Source organism: Rhinolophus sinicus, chromosome 3, assembly GCF_057876585.1.
Source record: "Rhinolophus sinicus isolate RSI-liver-muscle chromosome 3, RSI-T2T, whole genome shotgun sequence".
Taxonomy (NCBI): Eukaryota; Metazoa; Chordata; class Mammalia; order Chiroptera; family Rhinolophidae; genus Rhinolophus; species Rhinolophus sinicus.
In genome coordinates, this window is record NC_142503.1 from 91473696 (window position 1) to 91501386 (window position 27691).

General features: G+C 52.0%; 1 protein-coding gene across 3 annotated transcripts in view; it reads left to right on the forward strand.

Annotated features, from left to right (window-relative positions):
• The window catches only part of COL26A1 (collagen type XXVI alpha 1 chain), a 191655-nt gene that overhangs the window by 149398 nt on the left and 14566 nt on the right, over positions 1–27691 (forward strand). For all 3 annotated transcript variants that reach the window (XM_088796758.1, XM_074328372.2, XM_019752812.3), the window contains 2 exons: positions 20035–20096; positions 27022–27175. In XM_088796758.1, the coding sequence (XP_088652884.1) occupies positions 20035–20096; positions 27022–27175 (216 nt within the window). The remainder of the gene's footprint in view (positions 1–20034; positions 20097–27021; positions 27176–27691) is intronic.

The window sequence follows — 27691 nt, forward strand, 5'->3', positions numbered from 1 at the left end:
TGGATATAAAATTGAAGCCAACGAACCAACCAACAAAACAAAACAAACGAACTCATAGACACAGACAACAGAAGGATGGTTACCAGAGGGGAAGTGGAGTGGGCAGAAGATGAAGAGCGTAAGGGGGAATCAAATATATGTTAACGGAAGGAGACTAGACTTTGGGTGGTGAGCACACAGTGAGGCATACAGATGTTGTATTTTATACTTGTACACTTGAAATTTATGTAATGTTATTAACCAATGTTACTCCAACAAACTTTAATTTAAAAATTAGCTATTCAAATCCAGCAGTACACAAAAAAGTAGTAGATCATGACCAAGTGGAGTTTAGAAAACCTATGCATGTAATTCAGCTCATTTACAGTTTAAGAGATAAAATTCAATACCTATTCATGATGAAAACTGCAAACTAGGCGGAGAAAGGAACTTCTGACCGCACAGATCTCAGCTACCGATCCCCCAGCAATCATGTCACTAGCCTGAGTGAGTAGTTAGAAGCGTCCCTTTAAATTCATGAATGGATTCAGAGGTAGCTATCAGACTTCATGAAATACCTCAAATTAAAGAAATAAAGGGTAAATAGATTGGAAAATTTCTATAATGACAAAAGGCAGTGTTAGCAAGCCAAAGACACAAGCCACAGACTAAGAGGAGATATTTGCAATGTGTAAAATTCACATTGGGTTGGTATCAGAAATACAGAAAGAACTCCTGTGAATCCAAATAAAAAAGGACAATCCAACAGAAAAATGGGTCAAGAACAGACATTACATGGTGGGGGGAGACGGGAGAAATGGCTCAAAAACCTACGAGAAGATGTTCAGCCTCATTAGCAACGTGGAAAATGCAGATTCAAACCACAACGAGATAGCATTTCACACCCACCAGATTGGCAGACTTTTACAGTCTTGGATGGCTGCCTCTGGGGCTTGGGAGCTCCCAGGTATGGGGGAAAGGGGTGTTGGTGTTGGAAGAGGCAGGGGACTGGATGCCTCCCCATTAGGGAGGCTCGTTCCTGACTCCCGTAGTCCTTCAGGACTTGGGCCGCAGTGGGGACGGTGAGCAGTCACAGAGCGGTGGGGTTTGGGTCTTACCCGAGGAGTGCCTCCCCACCCTTCCCTGTGCCCCATCCCAGGCCCTTGGGGTCTGTCAGAGACTGCTTCCTTGTAATCTACTGGTGTCAGCCTTCTCCCCTCCACCCCACCAGGCAGCCAGATGTGCCTCTGGCTGCAGTGCGTGGGTCTGGTCTGCAGAGCTGCGGGGCAGGAGAGAGGAAGAGAACCGAGGGTAACTGGATCAGACTGCCCTTCCCTTACACTTGGACACATCTCTTCCCCATGAGAATCTACCCCCCCCCCCCACACACACACACATATCCTTAAACCTCAGAGAGACTGAAAGGAGGAGATTGGGTCTCTCCACTCCCCCCCACGCTCCAACCCATCTGTGGTCAGGAAGCAGGCATCAGACGCTGAGGCCAGCCTTTGGCGGTCCGCCCACCTCCCTTGCAAGGGCTTTGCGTCTGGCCTGAGCCTTCTCCCATCTTCCACTCAGTGAATCCAGCTGGGTTCTCAGAAGCCTGGGATAGGGCCACGGTGGATGCCAGCCCTGTTCATAGGGCAGACGCTTCTCCCACGGCTCCAGACCAGCATCTGGGTGCTGGAAAACATGGCCAATAGGAACTCCAACCCAGTAACCGTTCTCAGTGCCTGAGCAGAGAGCTTCCTGTCCCCTTCCTTCCTCAAACCTGCACACAGACGAAGCTGCTGACCAAGGAGGATTGGCGTTTCTGAATCCCAGACCACCTTTCACCTTTCTGGGCTGGATTATCTCTCGTTCCTACTTAATCATGGGGATAGCATTATCTTCTTAGGCTCTCCTGGCAAGAAAGGGAGATAAGAGCGAGCTTTGTAAAGGCTCTGCTCTCAGTGGTGTTGTATGGACTCATTCTCACTGTGGTGTAAATGACTGAGGGGCAGTAATGAGGTGCCCACTCCAGGAAAGTGAAAAGGCTGCTGGATGCATGTCCAGAACTGGATTTTAGCTCTGGCTCAGCAACATCTTCAAATGTGAGACTGTGGCCATGAGCCACTTACCACCCCAGAACTGTTTTCTAATCTGTAAAAAGAAAGGGCCAATGAGAGAGCTCTAAGGGTCTTCTGGGCTTTACAATTGTACGGGAGATTCGCTTTCTAATAAGAGTACAACGAACAGCTGCCCTTTCTCGGACACACACTCTGTGCTAATCCTGCTTTCTCTCTAACTGGTTCAGGGCCTGAGGAGGTGGCCTTGATTGATTATTCCTGTCTTCTGGGCAAAGCAACTGAAGTTCAGAAAGTTAAGTAACTTTCCCAAGGTCACACAGCTTGTTGGGAGGCAGGGCCCAGAGAGATGACTAAGCCTTAAGCTATTAGGCAACTACTCTAAATCCTGCACAAATACCTTTGTGTTGTTCAGAAGTGTTTTAAATTATTCCGGGGGTGGGGGAAAGTGTCTCTAAGAAAGAGCCAGATTGTGTCCGAGTGATCCCCGAGGCTGGGAAATACAGGCGATTAGCAGAAATAGCCATCCTCAGTGAGGGTCTGTGCCTGGTAAGAAGGGCCCCATCAAGTGGGCCTTTAGTTGCCATGACAACCTTCTCTTGCTGGGAAAGGTTTGAACCTGAGAGTCAGGAATCGCATCACCTGCCCACCCTTCCTCCCTGGCTTCCTCCCATTGTGTCTCACAGGTGACCAGGTGAGCCTGGGCTCCAGCCAGACGCCCTCTGGCTAGGAGGGGTGGAGGGGGCAGCTGACCAATGGATGGTGGCACCTGAGGGGAAGGTAAGCAGGAAGGGGGCAGGCCAGGCCATGAAGTACGTAAGTGGCAGATGCTGCCTGAGGGAGCTGAGCCCAGACTGCAGTTCCACGAAGCAGGTAGATTCTGTGTGGGCACTACACCCCCGCTAGATGTGGGACGGGCCACATCACATGCTGCTCCTGTGGGTGTCTGAGAACCAGGGGTGGGGGCACCAAGACCTGCCCACCTCTTGCCCACCTTGAGCCCAGGGGTCAAGAGGCAGCTGATTGGGGCCTCTGGGTTCCCACCCCCTGCTGTCAGAGCAGAACAGCTTCTCTTTGATTTGTTATTGATCTGGGTCCCAGAAGCAATTATGTGTAGGAAAAAGACTTCTTCCTTCCAAACATAACAAAACAAAACAAAAAAACCCCCAAGCATTTGAGAACTGCTGCTCTGAGCCCTTCTCCAACATGAGGTCAGGGCCATGGTCCCTGTAGCCTGGGATGTGGTCTCTGACAGAGAACTTGGGACGCTCAGCATCAGAGGAAGCATCCCACGCTCACCTCCCAGCTCCCCGAAACCACCATCACAAGGCAGACGGTCCCATGAGGACACCAAGGCCTACCCTGGAGCCCAGCTGAACCATGAATTAAAGCTGAAGCCACCTTGAGCCTTCACATTGCCTTTGGAGGAGTAGCAACCCTGGGAAGGATGGGACCTGCCCAGGTGAATGCAGAGAAAGATGCAGAGCTGCTCCCAATCCTCCTTCCTCTTTTTCCGGGGCTCTTCCTCTGCTGCCCCATCCAGTCCTACCACTGAAGGATGGGCCAGTGACTTTGTCTTAGTTCTTAAAACTCTGCTACCATTTCTTTCAGAAAGCCCCAGTAACTAAAGAGATGCCACCCTGCTTGCTCCTTTTGGGCTCCTTGTCTGTTTCTCCGAGAGAGCTCATTGCTCCCTCCTGAGCTGTGACCGATGCTTAGAGGTCCAAGGCTGTGGATGCTTCTCACAGACCCCTGGGCTCCCGAGGGCCCCAGCAGAGTCAGGCAGCCCCCGCCCAGGGTCTGGAGGCCCCTCATCAGCCAGCTTTGCTTTATGGCCCCTAAACCTTGACCTTGGGCTTGGAATCCTATTAAAAGGGATTCTTTCCCAGTGACACACAGCGATGGCAGCACCGACTCCACATGTCCAAGTGGGTCAAGAATCACAGCGCTCATCCCCCTCTGCTGGGCTTGGTGTCATCTTTCAGGCCCCGGCGAGGCTGCCTGCCAGCTTGTAGGACCCTGGAGATATTTATGATTTCTTTCTGGATGGAGAAAAAAGAGTAAGAGCGCTTCAAGCAATAACTTCAGATTAACGACACGAACCTCAGAAATCTACCAAAGAAGCAGCTGAATCACCAAATCCTGAAAGATAAAACGTACTCGGAGATGACATCCCCCAGTTTCTTGCTCCCACAAATGGCTGCAGAGACTGGATCCCTTATTTTTGTTGTGATAAAATCCCCTTCAAGTACTGAGGGGACATTCAGAAGACTTGAAATCCTCTGCTGAGCAAATAGCAGCAACACAGCTGCCTTCATCCAAGCACCCCCAGCTGCAGAGACCCCACTCTGTCTCCAACAGAGGGCCCAAAAGTACTTTATCCTGCAGGATCCTCGCGCTTCCACATTCATGCCATTGGTTTCTGGGGACTTCTCCCAGCCATGCCAGTCTGAAGGAAAGTCACTCCCCAGACCATTTGGAACAGTGCTGATGAGAAATATATTGAGTCAAACTCACCTGCCATAACTTGCTATGACTTGCCTGTCCAGAGGTGAGTTATACTTACCTCTGGGCAACCTGACCGGCAGCTGATGCAGCCATGACAGGGTCGAACCAGCCTCAGGGGGCCTCAGGTCCAGGCCCTAAAGCTCATGCCCCTTTCTCGGGTGCTCTCACCCATAGTAGGGTTCTAACTCCCTTGCTTGTGAGGTCCCCAAGGTGGCCAAAGCAATAGGAAGCCAGGAAACACTCAGGAAAGAACACAGGCTTGGGAGTGTCTCTGATGTAGGTTCTGCCCCTGCCTGTGGGTCCTGGGGCAACTATGCAACGTCTCCATGTCCCCACTTTCATCATTTGTAACAGAAGAATCCAAACACCTATTGTGAGAATGGGTAATGCACAGCTGTGATGCCCAGGAGAGCCTAGAGTTGTCCAGGGAGAGTGGCTCTAGTTACATCATTACAAACAGCCGGTGGGAACTGAAAAGAAAATACCTGCTGAGGTCAATTAGTCCTAACAGGCGGGAGGACTCAGGACACCCATAAACCCAGACCCAGAACCCAGGGCTCAGAAAGTCCAGCAGTTAGTGAGGGCAGAGGAAGGGTGCAGTGGAGATGGGCATTTAGTTTAGGAGCAAGCTGCCCTCCACCCTTGGGTGCCCCTGTGAGTAGTCAGCATGAGGTGTGCTTGTAAACCTCTCCTTGAGAGGATGGTACTTCTTAGATGAATTTCTCTCCAAAATGGTCCAGACACAAAAGGCTCTGATGGACAGAGGACTGGCTCAGTCCCCCCACCTTCAGCCTCAAGATGCTCCTGAGGGGTTCTGGACGTCGAGGCAGCTGTCCCTTCCCTGCACGTTCTCCCTGGGTAAACAGCGGGGATTCAAGGCCAGGGCACTGTTCAAAGGCCAGAGGCAAAGGTCTGGACTGGGCTTCCTGGCTGTACATGGCAGGGACTACTTCTCCATTTTATCCTGAATGAAAGCTGGGAGTCCACTGACAGAAAGCAGATAAGCCAAGATGGAAGTGGGGTCTCTGCTCCTCACCTGGACGCCGCCAGTGGGCAAGCAGCCTCTACCGGCCACGGGATGCTTCACAGGGCATCCCACATTTCACCACAGAAGCCCGAGAATAAGCTGCCATGACATGATTTGTCTGCTCACAGGAAGCAAAGGCCTGCTCCTTTTTCCATAGGAGAGAGAAGGGGAAAGGTGGATGCCCAGCTGATGTAACTTCTGGCGTCACTTATGACTGCTGACTCAGAAAACGACAGCCTGATAGGGCCAGGAGACAGCATCAAATCTGTCCCTGCACCTGACCCATGGGCAGCGAAGGCCCAGAGAGGGCTGCACCCCGCCTGAGGACACACAGCACAGTTCCTGATGCCAACTCCACTCTTGGTCCATCAGATGGCAGGTGTTCACAGAGCAGAGGACCAGTCAGTCCCTTGGCCTCACAGCTGGTCGGTCCATAAATAGGGGCTGGCAGCCCCTCCCCCTGTAGCCTTTTGTGGTTCATTTGGGTTACTTTTGATGGAGATGCCATGGGAGGGGTGGGGTAGGTGGGGTGGGAGGACCCCTGGCCTTCCCCAGAGGAAGACAATGGGGTTTTTGTCAAAGCTCTGTGTGACCTGGGAAAGTCCCCTCCCCCGTCTGAGCTGCCCTTTGAACAGTTATAAATCCAGCCACACAGGTACCAAATGAGGTCAGAGGGTAAAAGGGCTTTATAAAACCATGGGGTCTGTGTAAACTGAGAGTGTTTCTTCCTGTCCCTGTGTCAGGACAAGGACCAGAAACACACACACACACACACACACACACACACACACACACACAACACATCATACACACACATATACACATACACACACCACACACACACCACACACACACATCACACACACACACATATACACATACACACACACCACACACACATACACACACCACACACACATACACACACCACACACACACATCACACACACACCACACACACACATCACACACACCACACACACATACACACACATACAACACATCATACACACACATATACACATACACACACCACACACACACATCACACACACATCACACACACACATATACACATACACACACACCACACACACATACACACACCACACACACACCACACACACACATACACACACCACACACACACATCACACACACCACACACATACACACACACCACACACACATACACATATACACACACCACACACACACCACACACACATACACACACACCACACACACATACACACACACCACACACACATACACACACATACAACACATCATACACACACATATACACATACACACACCACACACACACCACACACACACCACACACACACACATACACACACCACACACACACCACACACACACACATACACACACCACACACACACACCACACACACATACACACACACCACACACACATACACACACACATACGTACACACATACACACACCATACACACACCACACACATACACACACACCACACACACATACACACACACATACACACACACCACACACACATACACACACACCACACACACATACACACACACCACACACACATACACACACATACACACACATACACACACATACACACCACACACACACACCACACACACATACACACACACCACACACACATACACACACACCACACACACATACACACACACCACACACACATACGTACACACATACACACACCATACACACCATACACACACCACACACACATACACACACACCACATACACACACACACCACACACACATACACACACACCACACACACATACACACACCATACACACACACATACACACACACCACACACATACACACACACCACACACACATACACACACCATACACACACATACACACACACATACACACACACCACACACATACACACACACCACACACACACACGCACACACACGTGCCTACACTCATGTTCTTGCATGTCTGCATGCTGGTGCGTGGGCATGTGGATGGCCCCCCCGCCACACCCCCCAGCCTCAGCGGTGCCCTTACCTCTAGGAGCCTGTGATGCTGATCTGAGGGCCCTCCCAGGTGCCAGCCCCTCTGTCCCTGCAGCTCCTACCGCGTGCCACTGCCAACTTGGGTTTCCTCTTAGTTGGGCCCAGTTGCCCTCTGGGGGAGAGGGACAAAGGGAATATGTCAGCCCTATGTGGCAAAGGGACACAGCTAACTTTGGGGAGGGGTCTCATTTCCTAAAGAAATGCATTTATTTAATTCCTGATGTTTCCCCACAGAAGTCGAAGGCCTTATGTTTTAGAAAGGAAATGCTGTGGTGCCCTCAGCTGGGGCAAGGGGCCAGGATGGCATCTGGGGAAAGGCTGTGGAGCCCCACCCCAGGGCCTGCTGTGTGGGGGTAGGAATTCCAGAGGACAGCAGGGTGGGGGCTGGAGCCGGAAGGAAGTCATCAGGGCAGCTCCCCAGGGGACTTCAGGCCAGTTTCGGCAGGCCAGGGCTGGTCAAAAGCCAGGTGCCACCCACTGACTGCCTCAGTTTGAATCCAGGCTCTGTCACTTACTAGCTGTGTAACTTTGGGCAGCTACCTAACCTCTTTGTGCCTCAGTTTCCTACCTGTAATGGGGATAGTAACGGTCCCTACCACATCAGGTTATTGTAGGAATGAGATGAATTTACATGAAAAGTATTTCATCAGCATAGGTCTAGCTCTTCCAACAGTGTCCAGCACATAGGAAGTGCTCCGTGAATGTGAGTCAGTTTCTTCCTTTTTTGATCATTATGATCTGCATCGCTCCACATGGGCCAGACCCTCTGCTCTTGTGAAATCGGAAGAGATCGTTTTTTCCTCCCTCTCCTCCCATGGTGACACAAGCCAGAATGTAATGAAATTCAGCATCAAAATATCTTCCTTATCTCTACCTTAAGCCCTTTCCGCTTTATCTGGCCTTGGTAGAAATGGAAAACAGCTGCTGGAGGGCTGCAGTACTTCCCGTGCACAGTGAGGAAGTTCCTGGCACAGAGATGCCAGGGTGTGCAGGGACAGATGCCCCTGGCGGGAGGAGAGCAGCCCCCTCCCTCCTTCCTGGTCCCCAAAGGTCCTCCAGGGCAGGCCTCCTGCACAGGGAGCTGGGGGTCTCCTTCCCTTTCTGCTCACCATCCCAAGGGCAGCACTGTCCTGTCCTGAGAGTACACACAAGCATCTTTGCAGCCCCATGTGATGGGAATATGCCAGCCCCAGCTGGTTTAGAATACACGAATGAATGAGACATGGTCCCTGCTCTCAAAGGGTTCACAGCCCACAGGGCTGAGGTGTACCCAAAACATCATCCTATCCAGGGTGCCAAATGCCGTAAGCACAGTGCATGGCAAATGATGGGAAAGTGGGTGCCTGAGCCCTCCTGAAGTGTTGAAGGAAGGCTTCCTGGAAGAGGTGGTGCTTAAGAAGGAGTTTGCTGATCAATGGGGTGGGCTGGGAGCCATTGCTAAATGAGATAAGATAGGCAAGGCCAAAGGCCTAGGAGTTTGTCTTCAGGGTGACAGGGAACTTTGGAGGGTGACAAGTCAGATTTGTGGTTCCGAATGAGCAGGAGAACAATTCAACATGTTTTCCCCAAAGTGACTGTGCATGGGTTCCAGCACCTAAATCAACAAGAACATTTTCATCATCTTCGAAGCCCTCCTCTCGCCTCTTCCAGTAATTGCCCTCCCTGAGGTAACCACTATGAATGCCAACACCTTAGAGCTGTTTTGCCTGTGTTGGGACTTTCAACAATTGGAATCACACAGTGTGTGCTGTGTGGCTCTGTCATCTTTCACCCGACACTATCTCTGAGGTTCATCCACATGGCTGTTTGGTTTGTGCACAATTCTTACTGTGTAGTATTCTGTTTTGTGAATATTCAATTTATTTATCCAGTCGGCCATCGATGGGAATTTGGGTTACTTATAATGTTTGGTTATTCTGAGCAACACTGCTTGAACATTTTTGTACATGGCTTTTGATGAACATATTTATTCATTTGTGTCAGATTTATATCTGGGGATGGAATTGCTGGGTCACAGAATGGCCTTCTAATCAGCTTTATTAGAAACTGCCAAACGAGTTTTTAAGTGGTTACACCACAGACACTCCATCGACACCATGAGAGTTCCAGGGGCTCCCATCTTCTGTAGTACTTGGTGTTATCAGTCTTTTTAATTTTAGCCATTCTTGTGGGTATGTGGGAGTATCACATTGTGGTTTAATTTGCTTTTCTTCATATGGCTGAGTTGAGCCCCTCTGTGGATGACTATTGGCCAATCGGATATCTTATTTTTTGGTTATATGTATTCCAAGAATCCTCTTCTACTGGGTGACAGGCCTCTTCATTCTCTTAATAGTATCTTCTGATGAAAAGAAATTCTTAATTTTAAAGCCGTTCACTTTATCAAAGTTTTCTTTAATGTTAATGCTTTTTGTGTCCTGTTTAAGAAATATTATCTATTCTGAGGTCACGAAAGTAGTCACCTATGTTTTCTTCTAAAAGCTGAATTATTGTACCTTTTACATTTAGATCTACAATCCATCTCGAATGAACTTTTATGTGTGGTGTGAGTTAGGGATCTGATTCTTTTATTTTACTTTTCCATTTGGATATTCAATCGACCCAGCACCATTTATTGAAGAGTGTGTCCTTTCTCCACTACTGCATTTGTGCCTTTTTCATACACCAGGTGACTGTATAAGTGTGGGTCTATTTGTCTTTCCTTGTACCAACAATACAGTCTCTTAATTACTGTACTTTCATAATAGGTCTCAATTCTGGTAGTATAAGTCTTCTGTATCATTTTCTATTTCTTCTGGATTGCTTTGGCTATTTTTAGACCTTTGCATCTTCATATACATTTTAGAATCAACCTGCCAACACGCACACACACACAAAGCCTTCTGAAATTTCAAATGGGATTGCATTCGCCCTATAGATCAACTGGGGGAGAATTAACAGCTTTACAACATTGGGTCTTACAATCCATGAATATAGTATATCTTTTCCATTTATTTAGATCTTCTTTAATTTCTCTCAGTGATGTTTTATAGTATAGTTTTCAGTAGATTTTTTCCTAGATAATGATGCTTTTGTGAATGGTATTTAAATTTTTCATTTTCTATTTGTTTATAACCAGTATATAGGAATATAGTTGATTTTTTGTAAACTATCTTTGTTTTCCAGTGTCCTTGCCAAATTAATTTAATAATTCTAATAACTCCTCTTTAGAATTTGTTGGGGGAATGATGCTTTAGGGTGTGGTCCAGCTAGGGTGCAAGACCCACTGACCTTGAACTTTGGTCTGGATATGGAGGTAGAGAGGGAGGAAGACAGACTCAGCTATCTAGGTCAGCAGAGCCCCTAGAGCCATGGTGGGGTGCAGAAGTCACAGACTTTGTCCGTGTCCAGCCCACAATGGCCTCATGGGAAGAGAAACCTGGGTGCTGATTCTGACCTTTAATTGACAAGCTGTGTGACCTTGAGTACATTGCCAAACTGAATCTTATCCTCCTCACTCACAAGGAAGGGCAATATGCCAGGGTATTTCTGTCTCTTATCCAGTAATTGCCTGATAAACACTAGTGAATCGATTTCACTCACCAGTGTTGCCCCTTTCCCCATGGGGTGTTTCTGAACATTGCCAGAAAGTTCCGCAGTCCAGGGGCTGCTGATGTGGGTGCCAGACATGGGAGTGGAGGTAGCCAGCTACTATCGTGTTCTGAGAAGCTTCAGGATAGTCAGTCTTTCAGGGATTTGTGTTTCTACAGTGAAGACCCCCATGCGAGATTTCCCCTCTCCAAGAAGGAACTCAAGTTACTCTTCAATAAAAGTCTTGGCAGATGATCCTGAAAAATCTTGCCTTCTCTGTGATCCCTAATATAGAAAAGGATGGAATTTAATTATTCTGTCCCGTCCATGAGCCCTACGGCTGGGCCTGGCAGGCAGCCACAGCTCTATCCGACCAGCAGGCTCCCTGGTCCTCGATGCGGTTCATTGCTCTGGCATGTTTTGGGGAGCATAGGGGAGGCACAGGGCAGGGCCCCCACCTTCGGCCTGACCTTGCCTTCTCTACCCTTCCTTCTGGGATATGTGGCTTAGAGAAATCCAATCTGTCTGCAATTACCTGGGCAAGCAGCTCTCTAGAAGGTAACTGGACAGGTGGCTTCCCAGGCCCAGTGCCTCTCCTCTGCTACCCATGAGGCTGGGCTTAGGGCACTAGAGGGCACCTTAGAACTGCAGGGTGAATTGGAGACACCCAGACTGGAAAAATCTAGAATTATCAGGCCACGGTTGCCCCAGAGGCCTGGAGACCCTGGAAATCCAGCCTGCAGCTGACTTGCTTTCCCCACAACCGTCTGTGATCCTCGTGGCTAATTGGATTCCTACCTGTTACACAAGCTTAAGCAGGGACCTGAGTGAGGTCTGTTTGGGCAGGTTGCCAGTGCGCGCTCAGACCGAATCCTGTAAAGGTGAGGAGTGGGGAGCCAGGAGCAGACAGTCAGGAGCATGTCCGAGCTGTGTGCTGTTGGGCTAGAGGGTCATCACCACTGGTCTGGGTCCTCCTCTGCAGATGGGAGGGACAGCAGGGTCCCTCCTGCTGATACAAGGATCTCAAGAACATGGAGAGCCCTAGCACTGGGCCTGAGTGGGGCAGGTGCGCGGTGAACAGCAGCATTATGTCAGACATTAAATAGTTCAGTGGTTACAAGCAAAGGGCTTGTGCTTCCAGGTCAGTTTCTGGTTGGGAGACTTCAGCAAATTTGCCTGAGCTCACTGTGCCTCCCTTTTCCCATCTGCAAAGTGACAATAGCAATCTAGTGCCTGCGTTAGCGTTGCTAAGTGTCTTACACAGAAAGAATGGGTGTAAGAGGCTTAGGCCAGGGCCAGACCCAGAGCAAGTGCTCAGCAAATGTTTCACTAGCATTTGTCAAAGCTCAGGTCCACCTCTTCAGGAAGCCCTCTTAATCTCCCCTGCCTGGAGTTGGCCCCACCCTGCACGGGAGAGGCACACAGATGGCCACTGCCCTTCAGTACAGCCACTTAAATGTCCAGAGGCCCTTGAGGGTAAGGCCACTTGCCCCTGGCTCCCAATCGCAGAGGAAGCGTGTCTGTAGAAGGAATGAAGTACTAAGGGTTGCTGAAATTTTGTGTTTTTATTTGCTAAATCTGGCAGCACTATCTTTAAGGCAGCTGGAGCTGAATCACAGAGGCCTCCTGTGAGTTCAGGAGACCCTGCCCTGCTTGATGAGTCTGTGATTAAGACATGTTTGTATCAGTCAGGTTCCCCAAAGAAACAGAACCAATAAGGTGTGTGTGTGTGTATGTGTCTATATATCTATATCTATCTACCTACCTATCTATCTATCATCTATCTATCTATCTATCCATCCATCTATGTAATCTTTTATAGATATATATTAAGGAATTAGCTTATGCAATTGTGGGGGCTAGCAAGTCTGAAGTCTTTAGGTTAGGCCAGCAGGCTGGAAGCTCAGGTACGATATACTGCTACAGTCTTGAGGCAGAATTCCTACTTCTCTGAGAAACGTCAGATTTTGCTCTTAAGGCCTTCAACTGATTGGATGAGGCCCACCCACATTATCCAGGGTAACCTACTTTACTTAGAGTCCATTGATTGTAGATGTTAACCACATCTCAAAATACCTTCACAGCAACATCTAGACTAGTGTTTGACTAAACAACAGCACTACAGCCTAGCTAGGTTGACACATAAAATGAACCTTTACAGGCCTCCAGCCTCTTTTTGGCCAGCAAGTCTCAAGGCTGCAAGGATTCTAAGGGGGGGCCACAGGTGTGGGGGGACTGGTTCCTCTCACCCCAGACTAGAAATGTGAGCTTCAGAGCCATTCCCCTCATGCTCTTTGTGACATGTGTTCTGTTCACATTGATCTCTTCTGAGACCCGTTACAGTTCTTAGGGGTGGGTCAGGGAGAGAGTATCAGGCCCATTTTATAGATGAGGAAACTGAGGCTTAATGTTCAATGACTTTGCAAAGGTGTTGGCTTGGCAATGGAGCCACATATCTAGATTCTTCTTCACCTTCAGGACACAAATGCAAATGTCTCCTCACAATACAGGAAATCCCCCTGCGAACTGAGGATGGGCCTCATGGCCTGTGGTAGATGGTTGGGCCCTGGACTGAGGTAGGAGACATGGGGTGGCTTATCTCCCATGAGGTCATGAACTGGGCCAACTCCCTTTCCCTCTCTGGGCCTTGGTTTCCCTACCTGTAAATGATTTTCAAGGTCTTCTCCTGCTTTGTTCAGAAGACTAAGAACTATGAACGAATGACCCTCAAGGGGTGCCTATTTCCTTCATTCCATTAATATTTATTAAGAGCATACTGTGTGCCTGCTAACATGTGGAACCAGAGCTGGCTTCATGCAGAAGGGAACAGAGGCCACCAGCCCAACAGGAGCAGGGAGCTGTCCTCAGCGTGGTAGTGGCCCTGAGGGGAGGGGTCACCAAGCCAGGAGCTCAGAGCTGGAGCAGGTGGAAAAGCCAGGGACCCCAGTGCTGGTCACTCCCTGGGAGCCACTGTTAGGAGCTGGGGCAAAGGGACGAGGGCAGGCAGACACCACTCCCCCCTCAGTTCTGCCACCCCACACAGCAACCCTAATGAGGTAGGGATGGTTGGCTCCATTTTTAGATAGGGAAACTGAGCCAAAAGGATAGAACATCACCCAGAAATTTTAGAAAAACAAGGGCAAAACACCCATAATCCTACCACTACAATTATGTCTATTTTTCCACATTCCATTCCTTGACTATTCATCTCTTACATAATAATAAACAGAATACAAATACAATTTTGTATATTTTTGACATAGTATCATGAGCATGTTTCATGTTTTTACTCAGTTAAAACTTTACATTATGCATATTAAATGTTTATTGTTTTAAAAGGGCAAACAGTCCTTCAAGGCTTAGAATGAGAAAGAGAAGTCCCCTGTATCCCTCTTTACTTCCAATTTTCATTCCCTTTAGTCAAGCTTTACATATATATATATATATATATATATATATATATATATATATATATATATATATATATATATAATTTCTCTTGGTTCTTAATCCTAGAGATTTTATGTCAACTTCCTCCTGTGTAAGGATCTGGCATTTTTCTTCACCTCAGATCCATTTTCCATGTCGTCTCTTCCTCCCCTCCTCCCAAATAATTGTATCCAAATTTGAGTTAAATTAATAGACAGTGAATCGAGTATAATAATAAAACAAATACTGTTCACAGCTGATTCAGGTAGTATACGAAGGTGCTTCTCTTTGCTTTAGACTTTTCATTTTTCTGGAAATTAATAATTCATTTATTTATTTATTTAGCTTTCTATGCCATATCATAGATATGCATTACTTGGCATGTCACTAATTCACCCCAGCTTTTCCAAAAGAAAGTTTAATTCACAATTCCTTACATTCACACACATCAGGGCTCTCTCCTTTCTAGAAGCCTCTGTCTCTTGTGGTCCAGTAGTGCTCCAGCCTGCCTCATGCTATCATCATGTGACATTCCTTCATTTCCCTTCTTGGGATATACCTTTGTCTCTGTCCCATGTTGAACTTCTTGTCTTTGTTTTTTCCTATTTTGGGTCTTTCTTTCTCTAGTTTACTCTTTTGTTTTGGTGGAGTACATCCTTCAACATCTTCCTGAGAAGGGGTGCATGGAGTATAAATATTTCGAAACCATGTACATCTACAAATGCCTTCATTTTACCCTCAAACTTTAAGGGATAGTTGAGCTGGGTACAGAATCTTAGCCAGAAAATACACTTCCCTCAAAAGAATACCTCATCTTGAAGAATGGAGAGAGCCATTGGGCTTTGGGGAAAGCTCAGGTGGTGTGTCCTGGCAGGAGGTGATTAATCTGGGTAGATGGGCTGGGGCGTGCTGGTGAGAGCAAAAGGCAAAAGAGACCATGGCAAGCAGGTAGAGCCTTAGCCAAGACAAGGACTGTTTCCTGAGAGCAGTGAAAGCTGTTCACCATTTCTGACAGAAGGTGAGATGACCAAAGTCTCACTAGAAGAGGAAGATCTTAAGTGACATACAGGTCCCAGTGGGGGAGGAAGGAGGCACTAAAAGAATGTGTGGCCCAAGACTGACCTCTTGGTAGGAGCAGGACTGACACCATGTGTTGTAAGATAGAAAGGTACCAGACATATCTGTGTTGGGTCCAGCCCATCTCTTGTTCCATTGAAGAAACTGAGGCAACTCAGGACCTCCTTGTTCCTATGGCCCCCTGTAAGCATTCATGACCAACCCACCTTGCCTACCCCGTTCCCTGTCCCCATAGCATCTGACCCCATAGACCTCCTTGGAGCTTTCTTCTTGTAACAGGGCCTAGGAATCTTGGCTAAAATCAAAGGTCTTGGGGGTGGTGGTGGTTTAGGGATTTCCTCTAGCTGGGCCCTGTTGGGTTGGCCTTCCGGTGACATCTACCCTGCAGACCCATCTCCAAGCCCTTTCACAGAGGGAACTGGGTCTCTGAAGACAGGACCACCCAAGTGTCCTGGTTTCCCCTGTTAGTGTCTCATGGACCATGCCTCAGCGTGGACTCACTCTGCCTCTTTAGATGCCCCTGCAATAGCCAACTCCTACCCTCTCAGGAAATAGGGCTTGGGAATCCAGCCTTATTCAGGAGACAGGTCCTGAATTCTGGGTGCAGAGCTATCACCAGTTGCAGTGCTGGCCATAGGCAAATGGCAGGTGGATTGGCAATTACCATCCTACTGTGGGTGAACAGAACCCAGCAGTGACAGGCTAATGGCGAGGATGCAGGTGGCAGGAACAAAGAGTCTAAGACCCTGAGGCCCTTGGAGCTGATCCAATGTAAACCCGTTTTACAGATGGGAAAACTGAAGTGCAGAGAGGTGAAATAAGGGCCCTTAGGCCACACAGTGAGTTAGTGGCCCCTATAGTTCTCTTTCCACTGACCACAACAGCCTCTCTCTCTCTCTCTCTCTCTCTCTCTCTCTCTCACACACACACACACACACACACACACACACACACACACACACACACACTGGTTTGTCTGGCACATCTACACTTCCAATATACACATATTGGCAAAGATTTCCTGACAGAGGTTTCTGCATCTGTGTCCTAAGCACTAGGAAATGTGCTGTGGCCAGGTGCTCGTGGGCCTGTGTGTGGTGGGGAGGAGGGCTAGGAATGGGGGAATCCCAGAATCTGCAGAACCCGAGAAAGTTAGAGTCCTCATCTTAGGGAGGGAACCCCGACACCCAGAACCCAGTGGGCAGGGCCTTGTCCAGCCAGTCAGGCCCATCAGTGCCATTTCCATGTTTCCATCGCTCCATGAATAATTAGAGAAAGTTAAACAAACATAATTTAATTGCCTGTTGATGACAGAATGCCAGGGGAACCATAAAACCTGCCTGGTCTCAGAGCGCCTGCCAGAGCAGGTGGCATGGGGAGGCTAAGCTGGCAGCCTCACCCCTGCCCACTGGCTGGGCCTCCCAGGTCTCTCCTCGGCTGGGGAGCTGGACCCCTGTGCTCACTGACAGCCAAGCCGCTCCTCACCTGCCAAACAGGGTGCCCAGTGCCAGACCAAACTGGGCCCGGACCCAGCACACTTTCCAGAAATAGGTTCCTGTGAGAGCCCGAGGTTCACACCTCCCTCTGCTGACCTTCCCCCCTGCAGGGAGCCCTATTTGTTGCTTGAGACCCTGGAAACACTCTGTTCAAGGCCCCAGATGTGGCTAGAATGGTCCCTGGGTGGGGCTGGGGCTCTAATTTACAACTCACCCAGCCTCCTCCTGTTCTTCCTGCTACCCCAAGGTGGGGTGGCGCCCTCCTGTGGTGTGGAGCGGGCAGCTGGGGCTCAGGCCGGCCAGTCCTCTTCCAGAGGCTGTTCCCCATAAGACATGGCTGCTCAGGACAGTTCATTAGGCCTTTGCTCCGAGGGCAGGTACCCACATTCACAGCCCTGCTGCCCACCCCGTCAGTATTAACAATGGGTCACCAAGGGCCTCTCAACCAGCCACCTTGGCTCCAGGTGGATGAAGGAATGGTTGGGTGGGGAGAGGTAGATAGAAGGGTAAGGGGGTGGATGGGTGGGTAGGTGGGTGGGTGGATAAACAAACGGGACCCTGATTGTTTTGATCTCTGTCTTTCCCATTAAAGGCTCCTTTCAGAGGCCCAGGAACCCTGAAATACTGGACTGTCTGTATTTAAGAGGGAGGCACTAAAACCCCCTCAGCCTCTTACCCTGTGGCTTGGTTTTGTTGACTGGGGGCCTTTGGAGACCCAGCTGTTTCACCAGGGGGCCTCCCCCAATGTCAGTGCTGGTGTGCCTTTCCCCTGGGATGGGGGGGGGGCCCTGTGCCCAAGGAGAAGCCCTCCCCTCTCCAGCCTGGGGCTGTCCCAGCCTGAGGGGGGAAGCCTGAAAGCTCCCATCTCCTCCGTTTTGAATTTGAAGAAGCTGGGCCTTTCATTTACTCTTCTGCTTCTCCTTGTTCTGTGGTTTATATCTTTTCCTTTCTTTACCATCCCTTTTCTGGGAGAAACTAGAGGGAACCGTGTGTGTTCACCCCCCTCCCCTGCCCCCATTTAACCAGAAAACCATCCCCCTCTGGCTGGTCTTTATGAAGTCCTACCCCAACCCAGAGTCAGACAACTGTATACATTCTTCTAGTTGTTTTAAAGTTTCAGTGTTTATACCTCAGTCTTTAATCTGTTTTATGTATTGAAGTTACTGACAAGGTTTATTGAGGGGGGGAGCTCTGTTCCTAAAATCTGCTTATAAACCACTGACTGGGCCCAGCCCTGGGAACAGGGAGGGAGGTGAGAGAGAACGGGGCCTCTGCCGCCCACGTAGTAGGTCTCGTAAACCCAGGTAGGGCGAGTGAGCAGAAAGCAGTGGGTATCAGCCTCCCTGGCCCTGAGGCCGGGCACCCTCGGGAAGGACACAGCCTGAGCCACCTCTTCTCATGGCTCAGAGACCCCTGGCTGTCCCCCCAGAGCTCTCACAGAGCCATCACCATTTTAGAACAGGGACATTAGCAAGGTGATTTGTATTCAGTGACAAAGATGGGGTACCTTTCCAAGGACAGGTGGGCTGATGGTGTGGGGTCTATGAAACCCGCTGGTGGGCATGCAGGCCTCGTTGCGGCCCAAGGGGCCTCCGCACACCAAATGGGACTTATTGAGTTACCCAAATACCTCCCAGGTTCTGCGTCTGTTTAACCAGAATGGGGTTCCTGTAGGGTCAGGCTTTGAACTGAGTGAGGGATTTAGGCGTCCCTTGACTTCTAGAGCAATAAAAGTTCTTTAGAACAGCTTTGAACCATCTATTTCCTCATTAAAGAGCTCTGGTTCTCTGGGGGAGACAGACATAAACAAATAATTACAGCCCAGGGAGATGTGTGCCTGGGGGTTAACCATTACTGGTCTCCTAATTGGCCTTCCGGCTTCCCGCCCCTCCTACTCCCACCCACTGTACACTTTGCTGCCAGAGTGAGCATTTAAAAATGCAGATCTGACCTTGACTTTGCTGCCCGTTGGCCTCAGGATACTTCCAAGCTCCTCTTGCTAGTACCTCTGTGTTAAGGTCCAGCCCACCACTCCAGCATTGGTGACTCCCAGGGGTGCTGTGATTTGGCCAGGCTGCTGGCAGACCCCTAATCTGTTCCCCTGTGGCCTCAGCACTTGTTCTTCCCTCTGCTGAATCTGGCCTCTCTCCGCTTCCTCACCAAGCCAATCACTGTGTACCCCTCAAGACTCATCTTAGATGCCACTGCCTCCAGGATGCCCTCCCTGACCAACCCCTACCCCAGACTGGCTTTGGTGTCCCCCATCATCCCCTCTTGCGTGTTCTATTCTTACAGCCCTACCGTAGACCTTACCAGCTTGTGGCTATTTGCCCATCTCCCTCCCCAGGTTATAGTTCTCAAAGTCAGGGAGCCCATTTCATTTATCATCCATTTATCAGCTATATTTTTGAGCCCCTATATTGTGCCAGGTGCTGAGATTCATGGGCAAACAAAATAGATAGACTCCAGCCCTCATGACGCTCTCAGGCTGACAAGGCATCCAGGTGCCGGCTCAGTGCTGGCTCAGACACTTTGCTGAATAAACGGATGGTACAATGTGCTGTGGGCGTTCAGAAAGGAGGCTAGGAGTTCAGGCAGGGCCTGAATTTTATCTCCTCTTAATTCATTTACATGGAAGGGATGCTGATGATAAGGCCCTGAAGGATGAGTAGGAGTTTTCCAATAAAAGTTCTTATAGGCATACCTATAAGAAGGAAATCAGAGATTTCCCCGCCTGATACCTGGAGGCTGGGTGGCTCTCTCCCTAGTAGCTATACTCCACTCTCATCTGGGCTCTTTTCTTTTAGAATGCATGAACTGTACCCGGCTCAGCGACATGAGTGAGCGACTGATCACGCTGGAGGCCAAGGTCAGACGGTTTGGGGAGCCTGGGCCTGGGGATTTGGCTGGTGGGAGGGTGTATTAGGTACCTGCAGAGTGTGTGGCTGGGGAAACCCTAGCCGCAGGGAGCCCAGCAGGCCTGAGCAACCTGGCCCCAGGTGCTGGGTACTGCTGCGGCTAGGTGGCTCTGGGTGGCCTTCTGAAGGCTGGGTCAGCCTCCCGGAGTTGGAAAGAGGAGTGGGGAAAGCAGCAGATCTGAGGGTCCTGGGCAGAGGCTGGTCTCAGTGTAGGCCTTGGGGGCTGAGAGGGTGGATGCCCAGAAGTTGAGTCCTCACTGGAAAGAAGAGGTAGTGGCTGTGCCCCCAGGGCTGCTGTCCCCCCAGGGCTGCTGTCCCCCCAGGGCTGCTGTCCCCCCAGGGCTGCTGTCCCCAACTGTGGCTCCTCCTGCCGCTGCATGGCAAAGGGGCTGGGCACAGAGGAGCTGATGGAGGAGAAGCCTCCCAGCACCAGCCAGCCCTCAGCCTGTCTACATCAGGGGCAGGAGCAGGTCACCCCAGAGGCAGAAGGACTGATAAAGGATAAGTATTAATTTGTGATGGCCCCATGCGGGCACTGAGAGAGGAGAGAGGAAGTAAGTCAGGGAAGAGGAAGATATTCAAGGTGCAGGTGGGTTGCTGGGGCAGGTTACCCAGGAGACCCCTCCAGGAGCTGGTGCAAAGCATGCTGCAGAGGGGGCCCTCAGGGGTGAGGCGCTCGCATCCCTCACGGGGCGAGGCATCTGCTGGGTGGTATTCCCGGTCACTCTGGCCTGCCCCCAAGCTCACTCATATGGAGAAAGCCCTGGGCTGGTACAGGTGTGGAGAAGGCAAAGTAGGGCGGTAGGGGCTGGGCGCGTTCTCTTTAGTACCTCATAGGGTCTGAGAGCAGACACCGAGTGACTGGCTAGAGGGGCTGGGCCTAGGGGAAGACAGGCCTCTAATTCTCCACGGAGCCACTTGGGGCAGCGAAACTGCAGAGGGCGGGAGGTCACCTGGCACTGGGAGGCTGGATTTACCCGAGTCTGAGGCAGAGCTCCCAGCTGGGGCAGGTAGTGCAGGCCAGGAGGGGGTGTCCTGGCCATAGGAGGCAGTGCGAGCGTGGCCAGCTGGCAGGAAGGACAGAGTGAGGCCAGAGCACCAGGTGGGCTGACAGACCCCCCACAGCAAAAGCCCTGAGAGCAGGCCCAGCAGTCAGGCCCCCAGCCCAGGAGAGCCCCCCTGCAGACACATGTGTACACACACACACACACACACACACGGATACCACAGAGACACACTGATACACATGGACAAACTCATACATAAACACAACATACATGTACACACAGATACCACGTCCACATACATAGACATATAAAGACACAGAGACACACATAGACATAGACACACACATACACATGGACACACAGACACATACATAGATACAATATACACACAGATACCACACATACACACATGGACACACAGGCCAGGCTGGGGACCCTGTGTCCTGGGGGTCAGTGGCTCTGTGGGACTGGGGGTGGAAGTCTTCAGGGAGCAGATGCTGCCCTGTGGGCCAAGCCGGGGATGGGGCTGCCCTAGGAGGGGCTGGGGTACTGGGGAAGATGCTAGGGTGAAATTCTGGCACCCAAGATTTTAGAGAAGGTGGGGACCCCGGGCCAGCTGCCTGACAGACATTTTCCAGGCACCTGAAGCCTCTGCATGGTTTGGCAGAGCAGCGGCCCACAGTCTGCCCTGGCCCCAGCCCAGGACCTCAGGGTGTTAAAAGTCACAGCTCTGGGGGAGGACTGGCACAGTGCCATCTGTCCCCACCCACCTGGCCCTCACCCATGCCCTCCTGCCATGAGCAATTCCTTCCCTCATCTTCCTGGCCCTGACACCTCCCTCCAGCTTGGCCCCTGCAGCACGGTCTCAGGCAGCAAGCCGGGGGCCAGGCCTGCTCTCTGGTCCTGAGCGTGAGTACTGTGGCCACTCTGCAGACCTTGGAGCATGGGGCAGGGACGGCAGGATGTGTGGGAGGAGGCAGGGCTAGGACCCTGTCCTGGCAATAGCTCTGTCTGGGCAGGTTCCGCTTAGCTCTGGGCCTCAGTCTGCTGCCCTGGAAAATGGAAATTGAAGGAGTCACTTCTCTGCCCCTCACTGGGTCATTTTGAGGCTGGTATACAGGGGGCAGCTCAGGTGGCTCTTGGGTGGGGAATGGGAGAGGTAGCTTGAGTCTGGGGTGTGCAGGCAGGTAGCTGCACCACCCTCCTTGTGGGGAGTCCAGCTCAGCAGCCCATCTCGTTCTGGATTCCCAGGTGGAGGCTGAGAGACTCCTATCTCAGCTCCTGTGTCCTGTCTCATTCTAGCTGCCCACCTGCCTGCTCCATGTCTAAGTGTCTCTAAGAGACACAGGGCCACTAGGAGTTTCGTTGGCTTGGGTCAGAGGACCTTGAGAGGCAGTGGCCTGGAGAGGGAGAGGGACACAATGTGGGTGACTTGTCAGATCAGCCCAGCATCCCCAGGGGCTGTACCAGGGCCAGGCCAGCCTGCAGGGGTCAGGGACATGGAGCTGGAGTCAGCCAGGCCAGAGGCTGCAGTCTGGTGGCTGACGGCAGAGCCAGTCAAACCAAGTGAAATACAGAGTAGCAGCCCAGAGGCCGGAAAGCTGAGCTATGCTCCCTTAGACAAGAAGCCGTTTTGGTGTGTGAGGAGGGACGCATTCAGGTATAAGTAACAGAAACCTAGCTATTGGCAGCTTATTCCTTAAAGGCATTTATTGTTTGTTCAACTAAAGGTCCAGGAGTAGGTGGTCCTAGCATTGGTTTGGTGGCTCAAGAACCCACGCTCTTCACAGCCTTCCCTTCCCTCTTTAGTGAATTGTTTTTTGTCCTTATGGTCCGTGCTTCATGCCTATAAAGTGGCTGCTGTAGCACAAGGCATCACGTCCTAACACTGTGTTCAAAGTCAGGAAGTAGTGGGTGAAGCAAAGCATCCCAACAGACTCATTATGTCTCATTGGCCAGCAGTGGGCTATATACCCACACCTTAGTTGCAAGGGAGCTGGGAAAATGAGTACCTGGACAATTAGGATTCTTCCTCTGAGACATACCCACGGGTACACAATAGGGAGTTCTGGAGCAAGGGAAGAGGGGGTGGTGGGGTTCGGGCAACCATCAAGGCCTGCTCTATCTTAACTTGCTATGGGTACCTGAGTTACCCAAGGACCCAGACCTAGCAATTGAGCTGGGATCCCTGCTACCCTCTTTTCCTGGGACATCTGGAATGGCTGTTGGAAGAAGGTAGGGCAGAAGGCCAGCAGGACAAAGCTTCCTGCTTTCCTTCTTCTCCCCCCCCCCCCCCCCCCCCCCCGTTTATACTCTGACTTCATGGACCACAAGGAGTGGGAGGGAGCCCGAGGGAACTTCCCTGCGTGAGGGTCATAGGAGCCTGGAGTTCGGCTGATGTCTGGTGCCACTCAGCTAAGCCACAATGACATCAATAGGGCCGCTGCCCTCGAAGGTCGCGGTCTGGTTTTCTTGGGCCGAATCCCCACGCCTACTGCTGCCCGCCCTGGTGAGCTCATGCCCGGCAGGGGTAGGATCAGTTTCTCCAGGAGGACGTCCCCGGCCAGGCTAGGAGGGCTTGGACTCCAGCCGGGGCGGATGCTAGCGTGGCTGTGGTCAGTGCCCCTCTGCCTGGGTCCGTGGGCTCTGTGGGTCTTGGTATCTGTATGGGAAGTGGCCTAGGGAGAGGTGAGCCAGACCTTTTGTGTAGGAACAAGGCTGCATGTGGTAGTTCCCTCCAGGAAGCCCAGAGCCTGGCCATGAGAGACCACCAGGGGCTGCCCCCAGGAGCTCAGAACAGTCCCACCTTTAATCCCTCCAAGCTGCTCTTACCCCTGCTGCTCGTGACTACTCCCTGTTAAATATGTCCATATGGAAGTTCCCTTGAAACTCAACCCACTGCAACTCAACCCACACCCCCATACTGGTCACCTTCACCCCCAGTCTTGCCTTCTTCCATGCCCCTGTTTGATTGGTGGCAATCCCACCATCCCCGGAGCCAGGCCACAATTGCGGCAGTCCCTCCCACCTTCACCCACCTCCCTGCCCCCAAGCCTCAGGCACCGCGTCCTACCAGTTGTCCTCATGCCCACTGCTCTGGGTCCCCCCATCACCAGCCATCCACAGCCACGTCTCCCTGCCCCTCCTCCCTGGCTCCTCCACTGCCCCAGAGCCCTTGACTGACCGTCCAGCCAGCTTCCCAGTGAACACGCTGCAGTTGAGGCAGGAATCGTAACCCTCCCCTCCTCCCAGGGTTTCCAGGCTCAGGAGACTGGGTTCCAGCCCCATGCTGCTGTGTGATCTGAGCCAGCTGCTGCCCGTCTCTGTGCCTCCATGAAGCTCTGCCATGGCCACGGCTGTGGCCGGGTTGTGGGGAGGTGGACGAGGCTCCAATGGGGCTCTGGCCTTACTGTCTGCTTGCTGGATGACCTTAAGCAAGTCACTTGTGTCTCTGAACCGCTATTTCTACCTTGCCTGTGATGTGGCCACAGTGACCCTTCCTGCCTCATGGGCCCTGAGGACCAGGTAGGAAAGGGGCTCAGAGATGCCACCAGAGCCTCTCGCGGCAGGAGCCCACCTGCCCAACACAGATGGAAACCCTGAGACACTTGGTTCTCAAGGATCCTCGGAGACTCTGTCACCCAGGCCCAGAGACACTGCAGAACTGGTGGAGGTGGGGGTGCTCAGGAGGACCCTTTGCTGCACTCCTCGGACACCTCCGCCCCGCCCGGGGCCTGAGCCCTGTGAAGGCAGCTGTCTGTCCCTGTGAGCCACCAGCATCAGCAGGAGGAACCGGGAGCCCATGGGCTACACACCCCTATTCTCTCATGAGCCTACAGGGTCAGTGTTATCACCTGTATTTTGCCGATGGGAAAACTGAGGCTCACAGAAGTCATGGGGCTTGCACAAGGTCACATAGCGGCCACCTGGTGGGAGAGCTGGGATTCAAACCAGCCCGCATGGCAGCAGGGCCTGTGCCTCCCCCATCGGGCGGCACTTAACCTGTGCCAGGATCTGGTACCAAGAGCAGGAGGACGCCTGATCCAGGTGGTCCCGTTTCCCGAGGGCCCAGCTGGTGGTATTGCTCCCCCACCCCGGCCGTTGGCACAAAGCCAGTGTACAGGGGCTAAGCGGACGGCCTTCTTCTGCTCAGAGGGTGACAGACTGCAAGCAGGAGAGCACAGCTCACTGGAGTCTCCGGGTCTTCCTCAAGAGGGAAGGGCAGGGCTGGCAGAGGGCCCTGTAGGAGCAAGGGGCTGGAGGTGGAGAGTCTCGGGGCGTAAGCGGTCCTGGGGTGGTTCAGGGCTCCTAGAATACAGCAGAATGGGGGAGCTGAAGGTGACGCCCAGGACGGGCAGGGCAGGATGAGGAGGGCACTTGCGTGGGGACATTGGCAATTTGAGGGAGTGGACGGGGAAGGATTTGCTTGGCATGAGGCCCTCATCCCACTGCTGTGCTGGGGAAGGGGGCAGATGGAGGGAGGGATGACAAGGGGCTGCCGTGGACCCCGGGGCCACAGGCCAGGGGAGACCTGCCATGGCCGAGAGCACAGGCAGGCCAGACCCAAAGGCACTGGGGTGGGGCCGAGGGGAGGCCAAATGCACAGGCCCCGATCCTTCGGAAGTGGGGAGGCAGGGGTCAGTTCAGGAGAGGCCTCTGGACTCTGGTGTTGGGGTGGGCCCAGGTTGGGTCGGGATGGGTTTCAGACTTGGGGGCTGGGGTTTGATTGCCTTGGGGAGCAATGTCTGTGGAATTAGACACCAGTGATCATGACAAGCATGGGACCCCCCAGATAGGCCAACTCTCAGCCCTGTTCTCAGACCCCCCTTAATCACGGGGTGGCGGGTGGTTTTGTCTAGCACTCCAGCAGGATGCAGGGGTCTGGCTCCAGAAGTCTAGAGGGAACCTGAGACAGCAGGCTTCTTCCTCCCCGTCGGGTAGACGGGGCACTAAAACCAGGGACACATGGCATGGGAGCCGGAAGCCGGACTCCATTTAATACAGCTCAGAGACCCAAGCCCTCCCCGGCCCCCCATGGCCCTCCTTAGGTTCTCTGCACCTGTCGGCCTGCCCTGCGCTGATCCTGAGCACGCAGCGCCCCCTGCTGGCCTCTTTGGAGGCAGCAGGTCTTCACGCCTAGGGCCCACGCCCCAGGTCTGGCTCCCAGTTCATCGGAATTAGGGAGTCTCTCTGCCTAGGCCCTGGGTCTTTGTAGTCTTTGACCCCTGCTTCCCTCAAGGGGAGAGGACAAGCTTGCTTGCTTGCTTGCTTGCTTGCTTGCTTTCTCCCTTCCCTTCCCTTCCCTTCCCTTCCCTTCCCTTCCCTTCCCTTCCCTTCCCTTCCCTTGTTTCCTCCATATCGCTCCCTCTCTTTCTTCTTCTTTCTCTCCTTTTTGGTCTTTCTCTCTCCCTCACTCTCTTTTTCTTTGTTCTTTCCTTATCTTCCTTCCGCCCTCCCCCCTTCCATTCATCCATAAACATTCCCTGACCGCATTGTTTGTGCCCTGAGCCAGGCAGTGTGGGGGACAAGTGTGCCCAGTGCCCTCCTTGGGAGGAGCCAGTGACGTGGGTGTGACCATAGTCATTTCTCCAATCCCAGCGATGGCTGCTGTAGAAGAAATGTGCAGGATCTCTGACAGGGTCTGATGGGGTCCTGCTTGAGCCTGAGGGTCCAGGAGGGCTGTCCTGAAATGGGAAGGAGAGGAGGGCAGGGGTGGGAGAACATTCTCGCAAAGGGTGTGGTGGTTCCGCTGAGGAGAGTCACTGCCCAACCCAGCAGTGGGCAGCTGCGGGTCTCATGAGGCACCGTCCCTGTCCGCACGTGTCCCTGGCCTGGCCTGAGCCTGACCCTCTGCCCTTCTCTGGCCCAGGTTCTCCTACTGGAAGCAGCGGAGCGACCCTCAAGCCCAGACAATGATCTGCCGGCACCCCAGAGCACCCCACCACCCTGGAATGAAGACTTCCTCCCTGATGCTATCCCTCTGGCACACCCGGGGCCCCGAAGAAGGCCCACAGGCCCGGCTGGTGAGTGAGGTCTCCAGGACAGGGCTCAGATCAGCTAAAGAGGCCGGGGGCATGGCCTCCCAGGGCGTCCACATGTAGGTCACACACTAGGCCTCTGGGTCACACGTGCCCACATGGCATTTTGAAAAGTTGAGCTAACATTTAAAAACTGGAGGATTTCACATAAAAATCAGGATTTCTAGCTTCTCTTAGAAAAATAAAAGATCTAGTCACTGGGGCCAGCAGTCCTGCATGGAAGCAATTGGCTGCAGCTAAGGCATGTCTGCCCCATCACGTCCCGCCCCAGCTCTGCAGTGTGCCACAGTCCCCACCGTTCCTTACTGCCTTACAGTCCAGCTACTGTCCTCATTAGCTGCCTTGCTGCCCCTTAGCACCTTCATTTAGGCCCCCAGCCCAGCCTCCTCCTTGGTTGGCTCAATTTACAGCAGCCCCTGCCGGCATACCCCCAGGGACAGGGGACTCACTGCCCCCCACCATCTTCTGGGGCTTCCTTGCTAAACTCTCTGACTGGAGTTG